This window comes from Lonchura striata, chromosome 2 (genome assembly GCF_050655825.1).
Source record: "Lonchura striata isolate lonStrDom1 chromosome 2, ASM5065582v1, whole genome shotgun sequence".
NCBI lineage: Eukaryota > Metazoa > Chordata > Aves > Passeriformes > Estrildidae > Lonchura > Lonchura striata.
Window position 1 is genome coordinate 65,655,413 of NC_140704.1, and position 14,780 is coordinate 65,670,192.

A 14,780-nucleotide genomic window follows, 5' to 3' on the forward strand; every position below is an offset into this window, starting at 1 on the left:
GTTGATGGTTGGTGACTCACATTGGAAAAGAGAGTTTGAGCTGTTTTCAGCTGGGGAGCCAACGTACTCCAGACTTTTCACTTCTGATAAAAGGGCACTAATATTTATCTTCCTTCTGCTTTGGGATTTTAAATTTTGTTTAACAAGAGGTCTATTTTCACTTGGTTTTGTAGTCCTGCTCAGCACTGCACCTGCTCATCCCACACATGGCAATAAGGATGGAGGAATAGCTGCTTTATGGTTTCTGTCAGGATTCGAAACAACTTAAAACACCATCAATACCACAGGTGAGAAAGCACTAAGAGGTAGAATTTAGTGAAAATATTGTAAGTATGTGAGCTATTTCTGACATCAGTCTTGTTTCTGGACTATGCAACCTGCTAGTAGTCATAGAAAATATTACTGCTCACATAAAACAAGGCAAGACTTGTTTTACCAGTCACGCTACTGTCAGATCAGTTATTGTGAGATAAATTGCTTTTGCAAAATTAATCAGCTGTTCAAGGTTGTTTGTTTGTTTTTTTTTAAGTACAAGGAAAAGGAATTTGGAAGGTTTCTGCACTACAGTTGCATGGGTTAGCAAAAAAGTGATTTAAGAATCACTTTTGCTTTTACAAAACCCTTTCATAATTGAAGTGCTTGAAAGCATTCTTCCCTTTACACATTTTTATTTTTTGATCTTATCAAAGGCTGAGGGTCACAATGTCTCCAAGTGAAAAATCCCCTTGCTTGAATGCCTGTTTGCATGATTTCCCTTCTATAATTCCCAGACTGTTTTTTGCTCTGTTTGTTGTGAACATACTAAGTAGTCACTAAAATAATGCAAGCCAATTTCAGCTCTTAAAATAGCTCTTATATAGCCTTAAAAGAAGAGTAAAAAAGAAGAGTTTCTGCTGTGGCCCAATTTGCAGCATCTGTCAGTCATGTACACTCCCAAAAACTGTATCTTTATAATCCATCCTCTTGCTTGTTGTCAGAATTTCAAAATGAAACTGTCACCAAAGAAGATCAGTGCAATCCTTTTAAAAGTAATCCTGCTCAATTCTACCTGCTACACAGGGGAACATCAGCTTAACTTGTAATTAAAGGAGATTTCTCTAGGGAGACTGCAGATGTGGCCTGCCAGTTCCCAAGAAAATGGTAGCAATTACTGACCTCATTTTCCTTTGCTCTAACAATCAGATTTAAAATGACAGAATGACCTGAGCTGGAGCATAATTCCTGACAGGGATGATGTAACAAGAATATGTGATGGTGAGAGAATAAACAGAAAGGAAATCAGTTAAAAATGAAATAGTAGCTAAAAATTCTGCATCTTTCCAACAGCCTGAGTGAATACATCACTTTCTCAAGCAAAGCAACAATTCTTGGGAATGGGCTCTTGCTTGCATAACAGAAAGTTTCCTTTGGAGTGGGCAGGTCTTAAAGTTACAAGCAAAGAACCCCAGTGAGTTTTTTTAGAGAGAAGTTAATTCTGTTTTGGTTGCTTTCTTAATTGATTGTTCAGCTCTTGTTGACTTTACGAGGCATTGGGAAGACAGATCAGTGTCAGAATTAATTTTACATCAGCAATGTGAAAGCCTGCACAGCTTAATTTACCTGCTTCCAAACAACTAGGCTTGATAAAGGATGCCCAACCAAACTGTGTCTGAAGAACCAGTATAAAATTTTGCCTTATATAGGAGCAAGACAGCCAGCTGCAGTTTGAGAAGCATAGCAAAATAATTTTACCAAAACAAGGCAATCACCCTTTTAAGGCTTTGGATTTAACAGATTATTTAGTTTTGGAACAGAATATTCCCCAAATATATACCGGGTATAGAGTACCCAAAATTTGCCACATGTGCTACTACGTAGTTTTTGCAGCAAAGATTTTGCATCCTACCTTTAGACCCACACAATAAATAAACCAAAAGTGCACAGGGAGCAGATGTAATGGCAGAGGAGAATTACAACAAGTTTACATGGCAGCTCAGTTTTCTCAATATGCCATATAATGGTAAGTTTGTTTTCCTCACTTTTTGCAGACAGATTTTGTTGCTGCTGAGAAGCCGATTCCATAAGTTAGTAAAATGCATGCAGGACTTTATTTTGTGCTTTGCACACACAATTGATCATTTTTCTGGAGAAAGAAACAGGGACAAGCTGACAACATTTCTTTTCTAGTACTGTGGAAATCTCTTCATTTGCTACCACAACAAACTTCACAATCTAAGATGAATAGATCTTCAGCCTCTGCACACAATCTCATGGCTTGTTGGACAAAGAACCCTAAAGAAACCCCAAACTAAAACAAAACCCCCCAAAAAACCCAAAAGCAAGAGCTCTGATTTTCCCACAATGCTGGCAGTGCAGGAGGACAAAGGGCACTCTATACCAAAGAAGTAGGTTTCTTGGTTGCTGTCCCAGATGTCTGCAACTGTGTCCCCATGGCAGGGATTAATGGGCAAGGGACTGCCTGTCCCCCCTGATAGAGGCAGGGGGATCAAAAAGGATTTTATAAAATGTGTTCCCTGGCTAGGGATTTCCCCCATTCAACAGTTTTGCTTGAGTTTCTTAATCAGCTCATACCAGTGCTGGGGGATCCTCGTCTGCTGGCAGGGGAGACAAGGCAGGAGTATTTGAAAATCTGTGTGGGTAGCATTTCTAGTTCCCCTAGGCACACTTAAAAGTAAGGCTGTGTGTTTTTCTCTTAAAATTTTAATTAAATTAAAATAAAGTACTAAAATGTAAACATATAAAAATTAAATAAAGTGTTAGGGTTCTTTTTACATCTTGTAATCTTTGACAGGCAACTGTAACTCAAGAACTCAACTTGTAAAATATTAACTAAATAATTGCTTAATTCAGACTTTTTCCTGCAGTCCTAATTCCCTTTATAGACACACTTTTGCCAAGGACAAGATTGGTGGAAGATTGAATACAGCCTCTGAAGCATGTAAAAAAAAAAGGAAAACTGTAAGAGATGTTGGAAAAACTGACAGCTCCCTACATACATGTAATTAACACTTGTTTCAAACCAGTTACAAAGTCTCATTGACAGGATGTATGAAGTCGAAGGCACTTCTAACATATAAAATGCTACAGGTACTGTATGTAAGAAAATTAATGAAATGCAGCAAATTTTTTTGCATCACTTAACCATGTACAGTACATATAGGCAATATCTTATGAATTTGTGAAATTCACTACTATTAATTTCATACTTTAAAGTTGCAATAGCTAGAGACTGTGCACAGAAGCTTGTTTTAAATAGAAAAGTTTCCATGCATACATAGAAAATTGTAACATAGGATACCTTACATTTCAGAAACAAAAAATGGTCTGAAAATACTTTCATCCTCATGAGTGAAACAGTCTCCAGTTGATGTAATTATTTAACTGCCCTGAATTCTCATAAACATACAGAAAAACGAAATCAGAGCTAAATATCTGTGGCATTTTAAGTACCATGAAAGCCACTGTGCTGGCTGGAGATTTGGACTGCCATGCACTGGCTTCTCAGCTGTGCTTCCTCTGGGCTGGGAATGACACTGCAGGGCTGTTGGCAGTGCTGGTTCTACAGCTGTTACCTCTTTCAGATAAAGGGATTGATTAATTGAAACTATCCAAACTGGAGCTCTTAAAATTCACTGTACCAAGTTCATGCGAGCTGTGCAGGACAGCGACCTTCAGCAAAGGAATGGTGCTGTGTGCCTGGGAGCTGGCACAGCTGGGACAGGAGCAGAGAGGTGTTCATATATTTGGCTAGCTTTTGTAGTGACTATTTTAGTACAGATTCCCCAAATTAAACCCCTTCTGCCCTGCATTTTTACTGAACTAAGCCACTGGGTTCTTGTTTCCATAAAGCTACACAATCTAGAAGTTAAAGTCATACTTTTAAGCTTTTAATTGTAACAGTAAAACCAGAATAATATTTAAAATGAATACCTCTAAATAATGATTTTTACTGATCTCTGTAAATTCAGAAAGCTCAGAAAGGAACAAAGTGGGATTAAAACCCACAAAAGCACACCTATAATAATGCTTATGCGTTTGATTTTTTTCTCCAAGCTGTCTACAGAGTGTCTTTTTATGCATTAAATCTACTAAGATGAATTCTGCCCAGATGTTTCTTTTGTGGAAAATTGCACCTATAAACCCTTAGTCAAACTGGGCTAAGTACCTGCCCAAAGGTAAAACTTACCCTGAAACATACTCTGTATAACCTGCTCAAGTTGTTGAATTATACAAGGACATTAAACCAGGACAAATTCCCATTCCCCTGCTCCTGGAGGAAGCAGGAGATTTATGAGGAAGCATGTCCACAGCACAATTATAACCCACCACATTATGGGTAAATGCCATGCTGGCTGCTGGAGAGACCAGCAGAGTTCCACATGGATGTAACAGTGCCTTTGGCCAGACTCACTGGATCCACTGCCAGCAGTTCAGTGCTTGTATCTTAATTTCTCTTCAAAAACTTGGAATGCAGGACTCTGGCAAGGTAACTAAGCTTGAGGTATGTGTGTGCATGTTTTCTATCGGTTGTTCTCCATTCAGGGACTGATAACATAGGTCATGTTCGATCCTGCTTTAGTCACATCCCTAAAAGTAACAGCACTCAGCTGTTCTTGATCTTACAGCTTGGGTGAAGAAGATCTTGGGTGTGTTCTTTTGCCCACTAGAAAAAATGTTTTTCCTTGGTTTGTAGTAATTTGCTGTGCCATTTCTTGTAGTTTCTGCCCAAATGGATAGAAGCTTTTCTGAGCTATTTATAGGGATGTAAGTTGGAAAAGGCAAAGGAAAAGAATTTGAAGGAGGGGGAGGTGTTTGTAGCATGCTGCTGAGGATTAGAGAGTTCACATCCCAGCTTCTAAGGTTTCAGCCTTAATCTTCCAACATATGCAAAGCCTTTCAATTTCACTTCGAGGTCATTACCCATGTACAAAACTGTCTAACTGCTGTGTGACAAATGCACAAAACTCAGTACAGGAAGCTTTTCAGTTGGGAGTGTAAATTGTTCTGGGAAAGAAGCATGAATAAAATAAATATAGTAAAAATACCTACTTCTAAAATCTGTACCTTAGATTTTAAATCAAGCAGATTTCAAGCTTGAAATAGACTTTTATCTCCTAATTTATCATTTGATGGTAGTTACCATTTACCAGTAACTGCTGACTGAAAGAAGAAAATTAAAGCCCAAAAAATTCTGAAGGGTAAGCATGTCACAGTATCTAATAATATTTCTAAAAGAAAACATGACTAGAAAACATGCAGTACTCAGTGGGTATTGCTGCTCCTGCAATACATCTTGTTCCTTTGTAATTATATTCAGAAGATCAGCTTTCTTGATGGAGGCTTTTCACACAGCTAGTTTTCTTCAGCATTCAGGAAGATCATCTGATAGGATCAGCCTGAGCTGACCTGGAAAGTCAAGCACCATTGAAGTTGGGAATTTCCATGTGACATAACAGCTCCATGGGAGCGCTGCACCGCAGTGGCTGTCACACCCATCCAGACTGAATCAATTGCTTCTCAGAAGAAACAGCCATCATAAAGATAGACATCATTTGGAAAAATTTTGGATCCCTTGATAGTTCAGTGCTGCTCTGTAGTGGACAGATAGCAGGTGGGAGAAAAACAGAGTTGCTGGCAAGGTCAGCTTGAAGTATCTGAGACCTGATATACATCACATGCACTGATCAAGTACCGTTTTCCAGAAAATGAATATCCTCACCAGCTTAGGTTTCCAAGGATAACCATCACTTCTTACTTTGCATCATATGTGTGTTGTTAGGAACAACTACTTGAAGAGATGACAATTTCTTACAAGTTAGGAATAACTATTTGAAGAGATGACAACTTCTTACAAGTAAATGCAATAGATAAGTTTGTTTTACAGGAGAAGTTAGAAGCAGCACTGATGGCATTGTGGCTGATTTAAGTTTCTGTACAGATATGCCCTAAAATGGCTTCTGGAGTCAAATGCATGATCGTTTCAGGTAACAAATTCTCAAACCCCATCTAATGATGGATTGATTAATTAAGTGCCTCAGGTATTTAATCATCTCACATTGCTTTCTTCTTTGAGTTCAGTGTTCTTAATTTACACTGACTCGTTATTTGGATAATATTGTATCCTCTTTGCTTAAACAACCACCTTCTTGCATCCAATAAAAGCCTCTGAGAATTAAACTTACACCAGTGTCTTAGCAATGCTGTTCATATTCGGAGGTGGAACAGTGGGGGGACCCCTTTGTAAAAGAAGCAAGAACACATGAAACCCCAAATTTTCTGAAGACCAGGGGATTAGTATGGGTTTCTTGTTTTCAGCTGATCAGGATGTTCCTTATCCTATTGAGTGCTCAGGAGCTGTTAGGTTTATTAAGTGCTTGCAGAATGCATGTCAAGCTTCAGCAAGACCTGAGGTTTAACAAGCCAGAATATTGAAATACTCACACTCCTTTAAACTCGGGAAAATACATCTGGGGGGGGAAATGGGACAGTGCTGTCTTTTTTCCCTTACACCTGTCTTGATGACATTGCTCTCTGTCTTGGCTTTCAACTTTGTGCCTTTCAATCAAAGCACTTTCTGATCAGAATTCTGACATCTCCCAAAGGTGTCTGGCAAATAGAAGAAAATTACTTCCTGGTTGATGACAAAGAAATTATTTTGTGAAAAAAAAATTATTAAATGCAGTCCTAGAGGGACATTTTAGTTATCCCAAGCATAAAATAAAATTATGCTGCTAATTCAGTAAATGCAAAATGGGAAAAAAATGTGGGGTTTTTTTCCAGGTAGGTTATGAGAGATATTTCTTGGTTTTTCTTTAAGTTATTGTAAGCAAAATAACTCTTATCTAGCTTTTTACCTTTGAAGGGTTTTTGCAGATACTATTAAAATGCAGGCTTACAAAGTCTGCAGCAGTAAGGAAGAATAACTGCATAAAACCCAGAAGGTTTTCATTTCAGTTTTCACTGAAATTGAGAGGTATTTCTATTTTGCAGAACAATAAAGCTAAATGCTACCTCATCTGTTGCCTTGCACAAATTGCCAGTTTTAAAGACAAGTTTCAAATGTGTTTCAGCACCAAGAAATCACAAGCTGTATCTCAGCTTTCAAAGGAGAGCTTGAAGATCCTGTGATGATTTTGACACATATAAAAAAAAAAAAATCTTAGAGAGAATATGTAACTAAATTTCTGCCCAAAAAAAGAGCTCTGGAAATTGAAAAGAATGCTATAAAACTAGAGATGTGATGTACTTCGTTTTTCTGGTTCTGGGGAAGGACTGATTGAGCAGTTCTTTCTCATGGTTCTTAATCATCAAGCTGTCAGATAAAGCCAATAGTTCAGTATTTCAACAGGAAACTTTTCCAATATTGCTTCTAAGGGTGAATCCAGATTCTTCTAACACATTTTTCAGTGGATGTACCTAATTTTTGGAAGAAGATTTGGATTTCTTAGGTAACGCACATAAATAAGCTGTCTACTACTGTGAGAGTGATGATCACTGCTGGCTGGAAGACATTTCTCATTTCTGCTTTCAGTAGCCACAGGAAGTGGGAAGAAGAAAGGAACCTACAAAGGCTTTGCTAATCTGAACTGGTTTCTGATACACTTGTTTTCTAAGTATTTGATTTTTCTTTTTCCTCCATTAACTTGAAAATATGGAGGTTTTGTCTGGTTTCATGCATACTCTTCTGTCATATTAAAAGATATGCCTTGGAAAGAAGTCAAGTCAAGGTAAGTGGGTAATCTTAGGTAAGAAGGGCTGATTTTAAGATTTAAATCCACAGTACAGTCTGGTGTAACAGCAAAGCAACACTGAAATATTATTCTGGGAAGACACATAACACTAACAGCAGAGAGGACAGATGCAGCTGGTTCTAAAAAATATCCCATTGCATTGGATATTTTTCATATCACACAAATATCTGGATTTGGGGAGTAGGATAATTTACACAATTTGCATTATGCCAGCCATAATGCAAATTGTGTAAATTACTTAGCAGATGATGATATTTTAATAATAAATTGACAAGCATATAAATACAAAAACAGACATAATGATTTTTACCCCTGGAATTGCATGGACTACTGGACTACTGACAAACTCTGAAAAAAATTGCACCACGTGCACAGTAAAACATGATTCTGACACAAATAGCAACTCCTATCAGACCAGAACTTGCACAACCTCACAGCTAATCTTTTAAACTCCAGCAGAAGTAACTTGGCTGGCTGCAGCCAGCCATGGGAGAGAAAGCAGGTGTGGATAGTAATATTCAGAACTGCCTTACTGAGAGTCATGCCAATTCTCTGACAAGGAAATCACTCTCAAAAAGTTTGCCAACCATTTATTCCTTGCCAATTTGAATGCACTTTGCTTTTCAGAACAGTTCTATGCATACTTACAGAAAAATGCAAGAAACAGTATTTTTTTTCTAGTTGGATGTGAAAATGCAAGTGTAATAAAAGGAAATAAGGAAACAGAAGCTGATGCCTGTTTTCCAAAGTGTCACTTGAGAACACAAAACAACAATTAATGAAGGAAATATCTTCTTCTCCAAAGTGGTCCTTAATTTTTTTTTTCTTCCTTCCATTTCTCCCTTAAATCCTTGAGGGCAAAACCCTGTATTTCAAATGCTAATTCATGTTTTGGACTTCAGTCATGTTTAAAGAAGACTGGGAAAGGAGAGAAAATGACAGCTGGTTTTCAAGCTTAATAAAGAAGAAAACATGGAAATCCTCTTATGTCTTCTTCTCCAAAACAATTCTAAATTTACCTCTTTTAAAACCCTAAATGAACCCTAATGAACTCCAAGAACACCTTAAAATTGTATGAAACTCAAATAACAGAGTGCTGTCTGCTGGCACAGGATGAGGGTGCACAGGCTAATTAGCTCCCTTTCTCCGTCAGCCCCAACAGTGGGTATCCTAGAGTTTAATCCACACAGAACTGGAATTTTAAAGCCCAGACTCTTAAACCCATTACACCATGGAAACACCCAGACTGACACTTTCCTCCCAATAAAAATGCTAATGACTGTGCTGCATGGTAATGCCCTAATGATACAAAATGTCTGTAAACTGCCTCAGTTATTGTCACATAGAGGAAATAACAACAGCTGCAGAGTTTTTATCATGTGTGTAGGTCAGTCCCCCTGTTAGGCTGCTGCACCACATTGTCTTTGCTGGATAAAAAGCATCATGAATATTGACTACTTGCTAGTATCCTGTAGGAGGTTCTTTAAGAACTAGGGGAAGAATGGTTTGGTTGTGGCTCCTAATGCTTGGGTTTAGGATATTTATTTGAAACTTGGTCACCCTACTTCTAATTTTAATTTCTTGCTGTGTTTGGTTTTCAAATGGTGACCCAGAATATGAACTATTTCTTGCTTCATTTCCATATCTGTCCTCCTTATGGTGAAAAAAATCAAAATCTCTCCAAACAATGATGAAAACTTAATGATCTTGATTTTTTATTCCCTAATTACATATCTTTGCATACAAATTTCTACCAGAGGGTTTGATTTTCTTCAGTATGGGGAGCTGACCTCTACCACTTTATCACAGTCAGTTTTGACCGAAAAAAAAGGGAAATTCAGTGCAGTTTAAAAGTCATTACCTACATTAACTCAATATTTAAAATTATCACTCTGTTGTTGTTAGACTCTGACATCAAGTCAGAGTACTATCAGTATTAATGACAATAAAATGTTGTCATTTCTTGAAGATGTAGAGTTCTAATTACCCTCCTAAATCTGAATTTAACTATTCCTCAAAAACTAAAAGTGGCTTTTGCTGTTAGGTAGATAAGGAGCCCCACAGAAGTCATAAATATTCACTTCATTTCATATTGTAATCTACTTGTCGGCTGTGCAGCAGTCCCATGGTAAAGATGCAGTCACTCAGATATTGTGGCACATGTATTTAGCATATGAGAAGGCAAGCCATGGAGGGTGTATGCAGATAATGGATTTACAAGCTCCACTGTTGCCAGGCACTCACAAATTGGCTGATAAATTTGATGTGCTCAAAGTCTGAAGTGTGGCATTTAAAATGTGACAGAGCTGCACATCCTGGGGTGTTTCTTTGTTTGGCTGGGCAATCCTCCTTGTACCTTTCCACCACTGCCTCACCAGGCAGGCTCATCCCAGCAGCTCTGGCTGGGACAAGGAACTGTACGCTTCATTCCATCCTCATAATTTCCCTCCCTTCTCCATTACCTTCTTTAATTACAAATCAGACTGCACTTGTGACATATTATTTTATCATTGAATACAGACTTCAGACTCTGTTTGTATGAGGCTTAATAATGTCTCAGCTTTTAAATCAGTTTTATAGGCAGTGTTTAACAAAGATATCATATAGCATAGCATGAAAGCACCAGGAAGAATGATTATATTATTCTATTTATTTACACTTGAATTTTGTTTGGATCAGGGAATAAACCAGCCCTTTATATTTGCCTTACTTTGGACTTTACTAATATCTCAAGAAAATACTATTGCAGGTTTTTTTCCAACTTTTGATTGAGTCAGAGGTTCAAATTTGAAGTGTTTGCCTATTATTAACCTTTTTCTTCAATCAAGTCAAGAGATGCTATAAAGTTAAATTAATGTAAAATCAAGTGCCTGATGAACAAGAGGACAGTGATTTTTTTCACAGGTCAGACTGCTTGTAATGAAGATACAATGATCAGTCTTCAAGAATCAAAGGATCTTCCTTGAGATGAGAGGGATCAACACCAAGGGCAGCATGCAGGTTTTGGTAAGTAGGCATCTGTAACTATGCAAATGAATTGGTGGACTCTTACTTCAGTTCCTCGAAGGTATTTTTCCTAATCAATTCCACCATGTGCAAAAGGATTCAGTGTCTCTTCTTGAATTCCTATGCAAGTAGAGCCTATTTTTCCTGTTCTGCTGTTTCTCAGCATGCTTTCTTGTAGCCTATTAATTCTCTGTCAGCTGGCAAACTCCTGCCTTCCTGCTCTGGTTCTGGATGGCAGGGCTGCTGCAGTCCATTCCCTCTTCACCCTGCTGGAGCTGGAGAGATCTTGTGGGTGCTGTAGCACTGGCTGTTCTGTCACCAGGTATTTGTGCTGAGCTGATCTCTGCTGAAAAACATTCTCCTCCAATTTGCATGACACTGTTCAGGGGCTAGAACATTGTCTTTGCAATCCTCTTATGCAGTATTCAGAGAAACTAACAAACAGCAATGGACAATGAGACACGGGTTTATTTTGGCCACTGTCAACAAAGAAGAGGCATTTTCTTTGTTCTCTCTCTAGGGCTTTTTGGGTATGTTCTGCATCCAGTATATGCCCATATTAAGGTCCATATGCTGATATGGTGGCCATGATGCTTATGAATGCTTAGCAGAGTTAGGTGTCTTTCTGTGTTGACTTCAGATTACAGGGGTATCAAAGCCTCTGAAGGAAATGAAGAGCATATTCTACCTTCTGTCTCTCCCTCTACACTGGATTCTTGTAGAGGTATAGATACTGGCACAGTATCTATAATATCTAAATAGAGTCCTCATGTTTATGCTTACCTTAGTGCTACCTAGTCTCTTTGTAAGCATAAGTTGCCATGACTGTGCAATGTTATATACCTTCTTACTCCATGGGAGTGGGATTTGACCCCATGGAAAACACACTGACAAATCAAAATGTGTAATCGGTTTAAAGTTCAAGGGTGCAGCCAAATCCTGAGCCAGTGTAATTTGACCTAGATTCACTGAAGCAAGGAGAGCTGCAGTGAACTACATAAACAGAAGAACCAAGCCACTGTGGCTGCCCTCATACAGTGAGGATGATGAGGAAATACTTAATGCTTTGTGATAGCAGTGGTTTGCTGCTTCAGCAAAATGTAGTTTCAAAACAAACAGACAAAGAAGTTTTCTGATGCAACTTTCTACAAATAATCATGATTATTGAACACTCCGGATGATGAAAAAACTCTCAGTTGAGTTTAAAGGACACTAGCAACATAACCTGCTTATTTCTATTTGTATACTATTGAAGGGAATGATTATTCAATATTCCCACTGCTTGGGCCAAAAATCTGTTTGCTACATTTGCTCCTGATACCTTTGGTGTATACTCTGATGTCCCCATAACCCCTTGTCACCAAACTCCAGGTCCATCTAGAAATCGATGTGCTGTAACTTTTAACCCCACATTAGCATCATTGCAACAGGTTTCATCAATAGCTCAGTATTAGTTTCAGTAACTATTATTCCAAGGACACTCTTTCCAACTTTCAAAGCCAAAGTAACCTTCAGCCTTTATATCACTTCAAGGACTTTCTCAGATTGGCAATTTTTTCTTCAGAAAAAATTTATGTATGATTAACAAAGCTTGGGAAAAGTCAGCAACATTTGAATACTAAGATTATTGGACATACAGAAGTGTAAAATTTGCTAATCCAAACCCACATGTAGCTCTGAATGGTGACTTCTGGTTATTGCTTCCAGCCATTTCAAGAAAAATGTCAAGGTTAATTGAACAGCTCTAGGAACCAGAAAGAACAGGTTAAGTGTAGGTCTCAACTATAATTTCCATTGGTATGAGGTTGCCAGTGCCTATGTTACCAATTAATGCTTCCTTGATTTGCACTAGTACAACTGACTTCATCTCAGTCCTAGAAGGATTCAAAATGAAACATTTTAACTAGTTCTAGGTATTTTACCTTTCTTTCCAGCTGCCTCAGTACTCCTGAGCACCTGAGTATTACCTGTACCAATTACTGATAATGATTCAAAATGAAACATTTTAACAAGTTCTGGGTATTTTACCTTTCTTTCCAGCTGCCTCAGTACTCCTGAGCACTTGGGTATTACCTGTACCAATTACTGATAAATAATGTACATTACCGTCTGCAACACTGGTATCTTTGTAACCTTCTTCCTCTGCCACAAGGAAGACATTACCAATGGCTAGTATTAACTTAGGCTTTGTGCAGCTATGGTAAGTCAGTCATAGCTTTTGTGTTTATATTCCAAATTGATAGGAAATAGGAATTCAATTATGTCACGCTAAGGGGGCTCAGGCAGCATAAACTGCAGAATTTCAGGTATTTTCATATCTAGCATCCCAAAGCTGAGTTGGTGGCAAATGGAATATATAGGAGAAACAGATTCAGACTGACAGGAGGTGGATACATGACTTTTAGAAAGAGGACTGAAGTTAATTCATAGAATGACTATTTGAATATTATTCATGTCTGGATTTATGGAGGAAGGAAGACTCCAAACTGATTTTTGTTCAAGGAAGGCAGAATTTACTATCTATGATGTAAAGACTTTTTTTGGGGAGAAAAAAGTATTTTTGTTGTTGAATTGTATAAAACAAAAACTAGGCTCTGTTGTTCGTGTGTCAAGCTTCTGATACAACAAGCTTCGCCAAATCATTCATCTCAATGTGCCTCAAAATTTAAGGCTGAGAAACACTTCTCTGATAGTGTCCTACTTTGTAAGGTTGGCAGTACACTTAATGCATTGCTGTTTATAAACAGGATAAGCCCCTTTGGGAAAGTTACTATGACTGCAAAGACACAATGTGCTATGGGGAATCGGCATTGCTCACTAAATAGGTGACTTCATTGTTCCACCTCAACTCTTTTAAATGTTGAACTAGAATCTAAAACTCCATTGTTCATTCATTACATGGGAAAAAAAAAAAAAAAAAAAAAAGGAAGTGTTCCACTACAGATTGAATGGCTATAGCAAGAGCTTCTATTAAGATAACAAATTAACGGGAATAATCGGTTTATGTAACACGTTCAAACACACCTCGGAGTAGAGCAGAATGCACCTGTTCGGAGCGGGGCAGGGCGCAGGGGCCCGGGCGGGGAGATGGATGCCCGGGGGCTGGCATTCCTTGCTCCATCCATCCCTCCCGCCGCCCAGGACCGCGATCCTCCACGTGCCTGTCCCCGCACGCCGCCCGGCTCCCCGTGCTGCGCGGGTGCTCCCGAGGCTCCCTCTCCCCCATCCCTCCTCCCCCGCTCCCTAAGGGTCCCTCTGTCCCTCCCTCCTTCCCTATAATGGCCAGGCTCAGCCGCTCGACCCGACCCGCGCCGGCAGCTCGGGTGCCTCGCGCGGGGGCTGGGGGCATCTGAGGCCATGCCCCCCTTTCCCCCGAAAAATCGCGCTCCGAACGTGGCCCTTAGGAGCGGGGGCAGCGGCGGGGGCGGAGGCAGGGCGGGCGGCGGGGGCTCTCCGCCGGCCCCGGTGGAGCGGGGCTCAGGGAGGAGGGAGGGCAGCGGCCCGGAGGAGGCAGCCCCGGGGGATGCGGGCGTGTGCGGGCAGGGGATGCAGGGGACGCTCACCATGGCGGCGGCGCGGCGCTGTCCAGGGTATCGCCGGGCTCGGCGCGGCTCTGCGGGCGCGGCCCCCGCGCCCGCCCTATAAGGCACCGCCTCCTCCCGGCCCCGGGGAGGGCGGGCACGGGGCGGGAGGGACGGCCGGGGCTCCGCCGAGGGGGGGCAGAGCAAAGCGGAGGGATGGGCAGGCGGTGGGGAGCAGTATCTGAGCAGGAGGAGAGGTTCTGTGGTGCTGTGCCATCACCCACCCAGCTGTCATGGCAGATGGCTGGCGTTTGCCTTTGTTGGAATCTACCCTGTCGGGAAGATTCATTCACTGTCGGGCCACTTTGGGAGCAGACAAGGTCATTGAATCTGTTGGATTCAGCTTGGGCTTGGTCTATGGCCCAGCACTCATATTTACAAGCTGAACTTCTCTAACCTGAAGCCCTGAATTCCGCACACACTGTGCCAAAGTGAGATCCAC

General features: G+C 40.1%; 1 protein-coding gene across 1 annotated transcript in view; it reads right to left on the reverse strand.

The window, feature by feature from the left end:
• ELOVL2 (ELOVL fatty acid elongase 2) overlaps nt 1-14,446 on the reverse strand; it is a 51,005-nt gene extending 36,559 nt beyond the window's left edge. Inside the window, exon 1 of the mRNA XM_021536528.3 lies at nt 14,321-14,446. Coding sequence (XP_021392203.2) covers nt 14,321-14,323 — 3 coding nt within the window. The 5' untranslated portion in view covers nt 14,324-14,446. The remainder of the gene's footprint in view (nt 1-14,320) is intronic.
• Nucleotides 14,447-14,780: the final 334 nt, after the last annotated feature.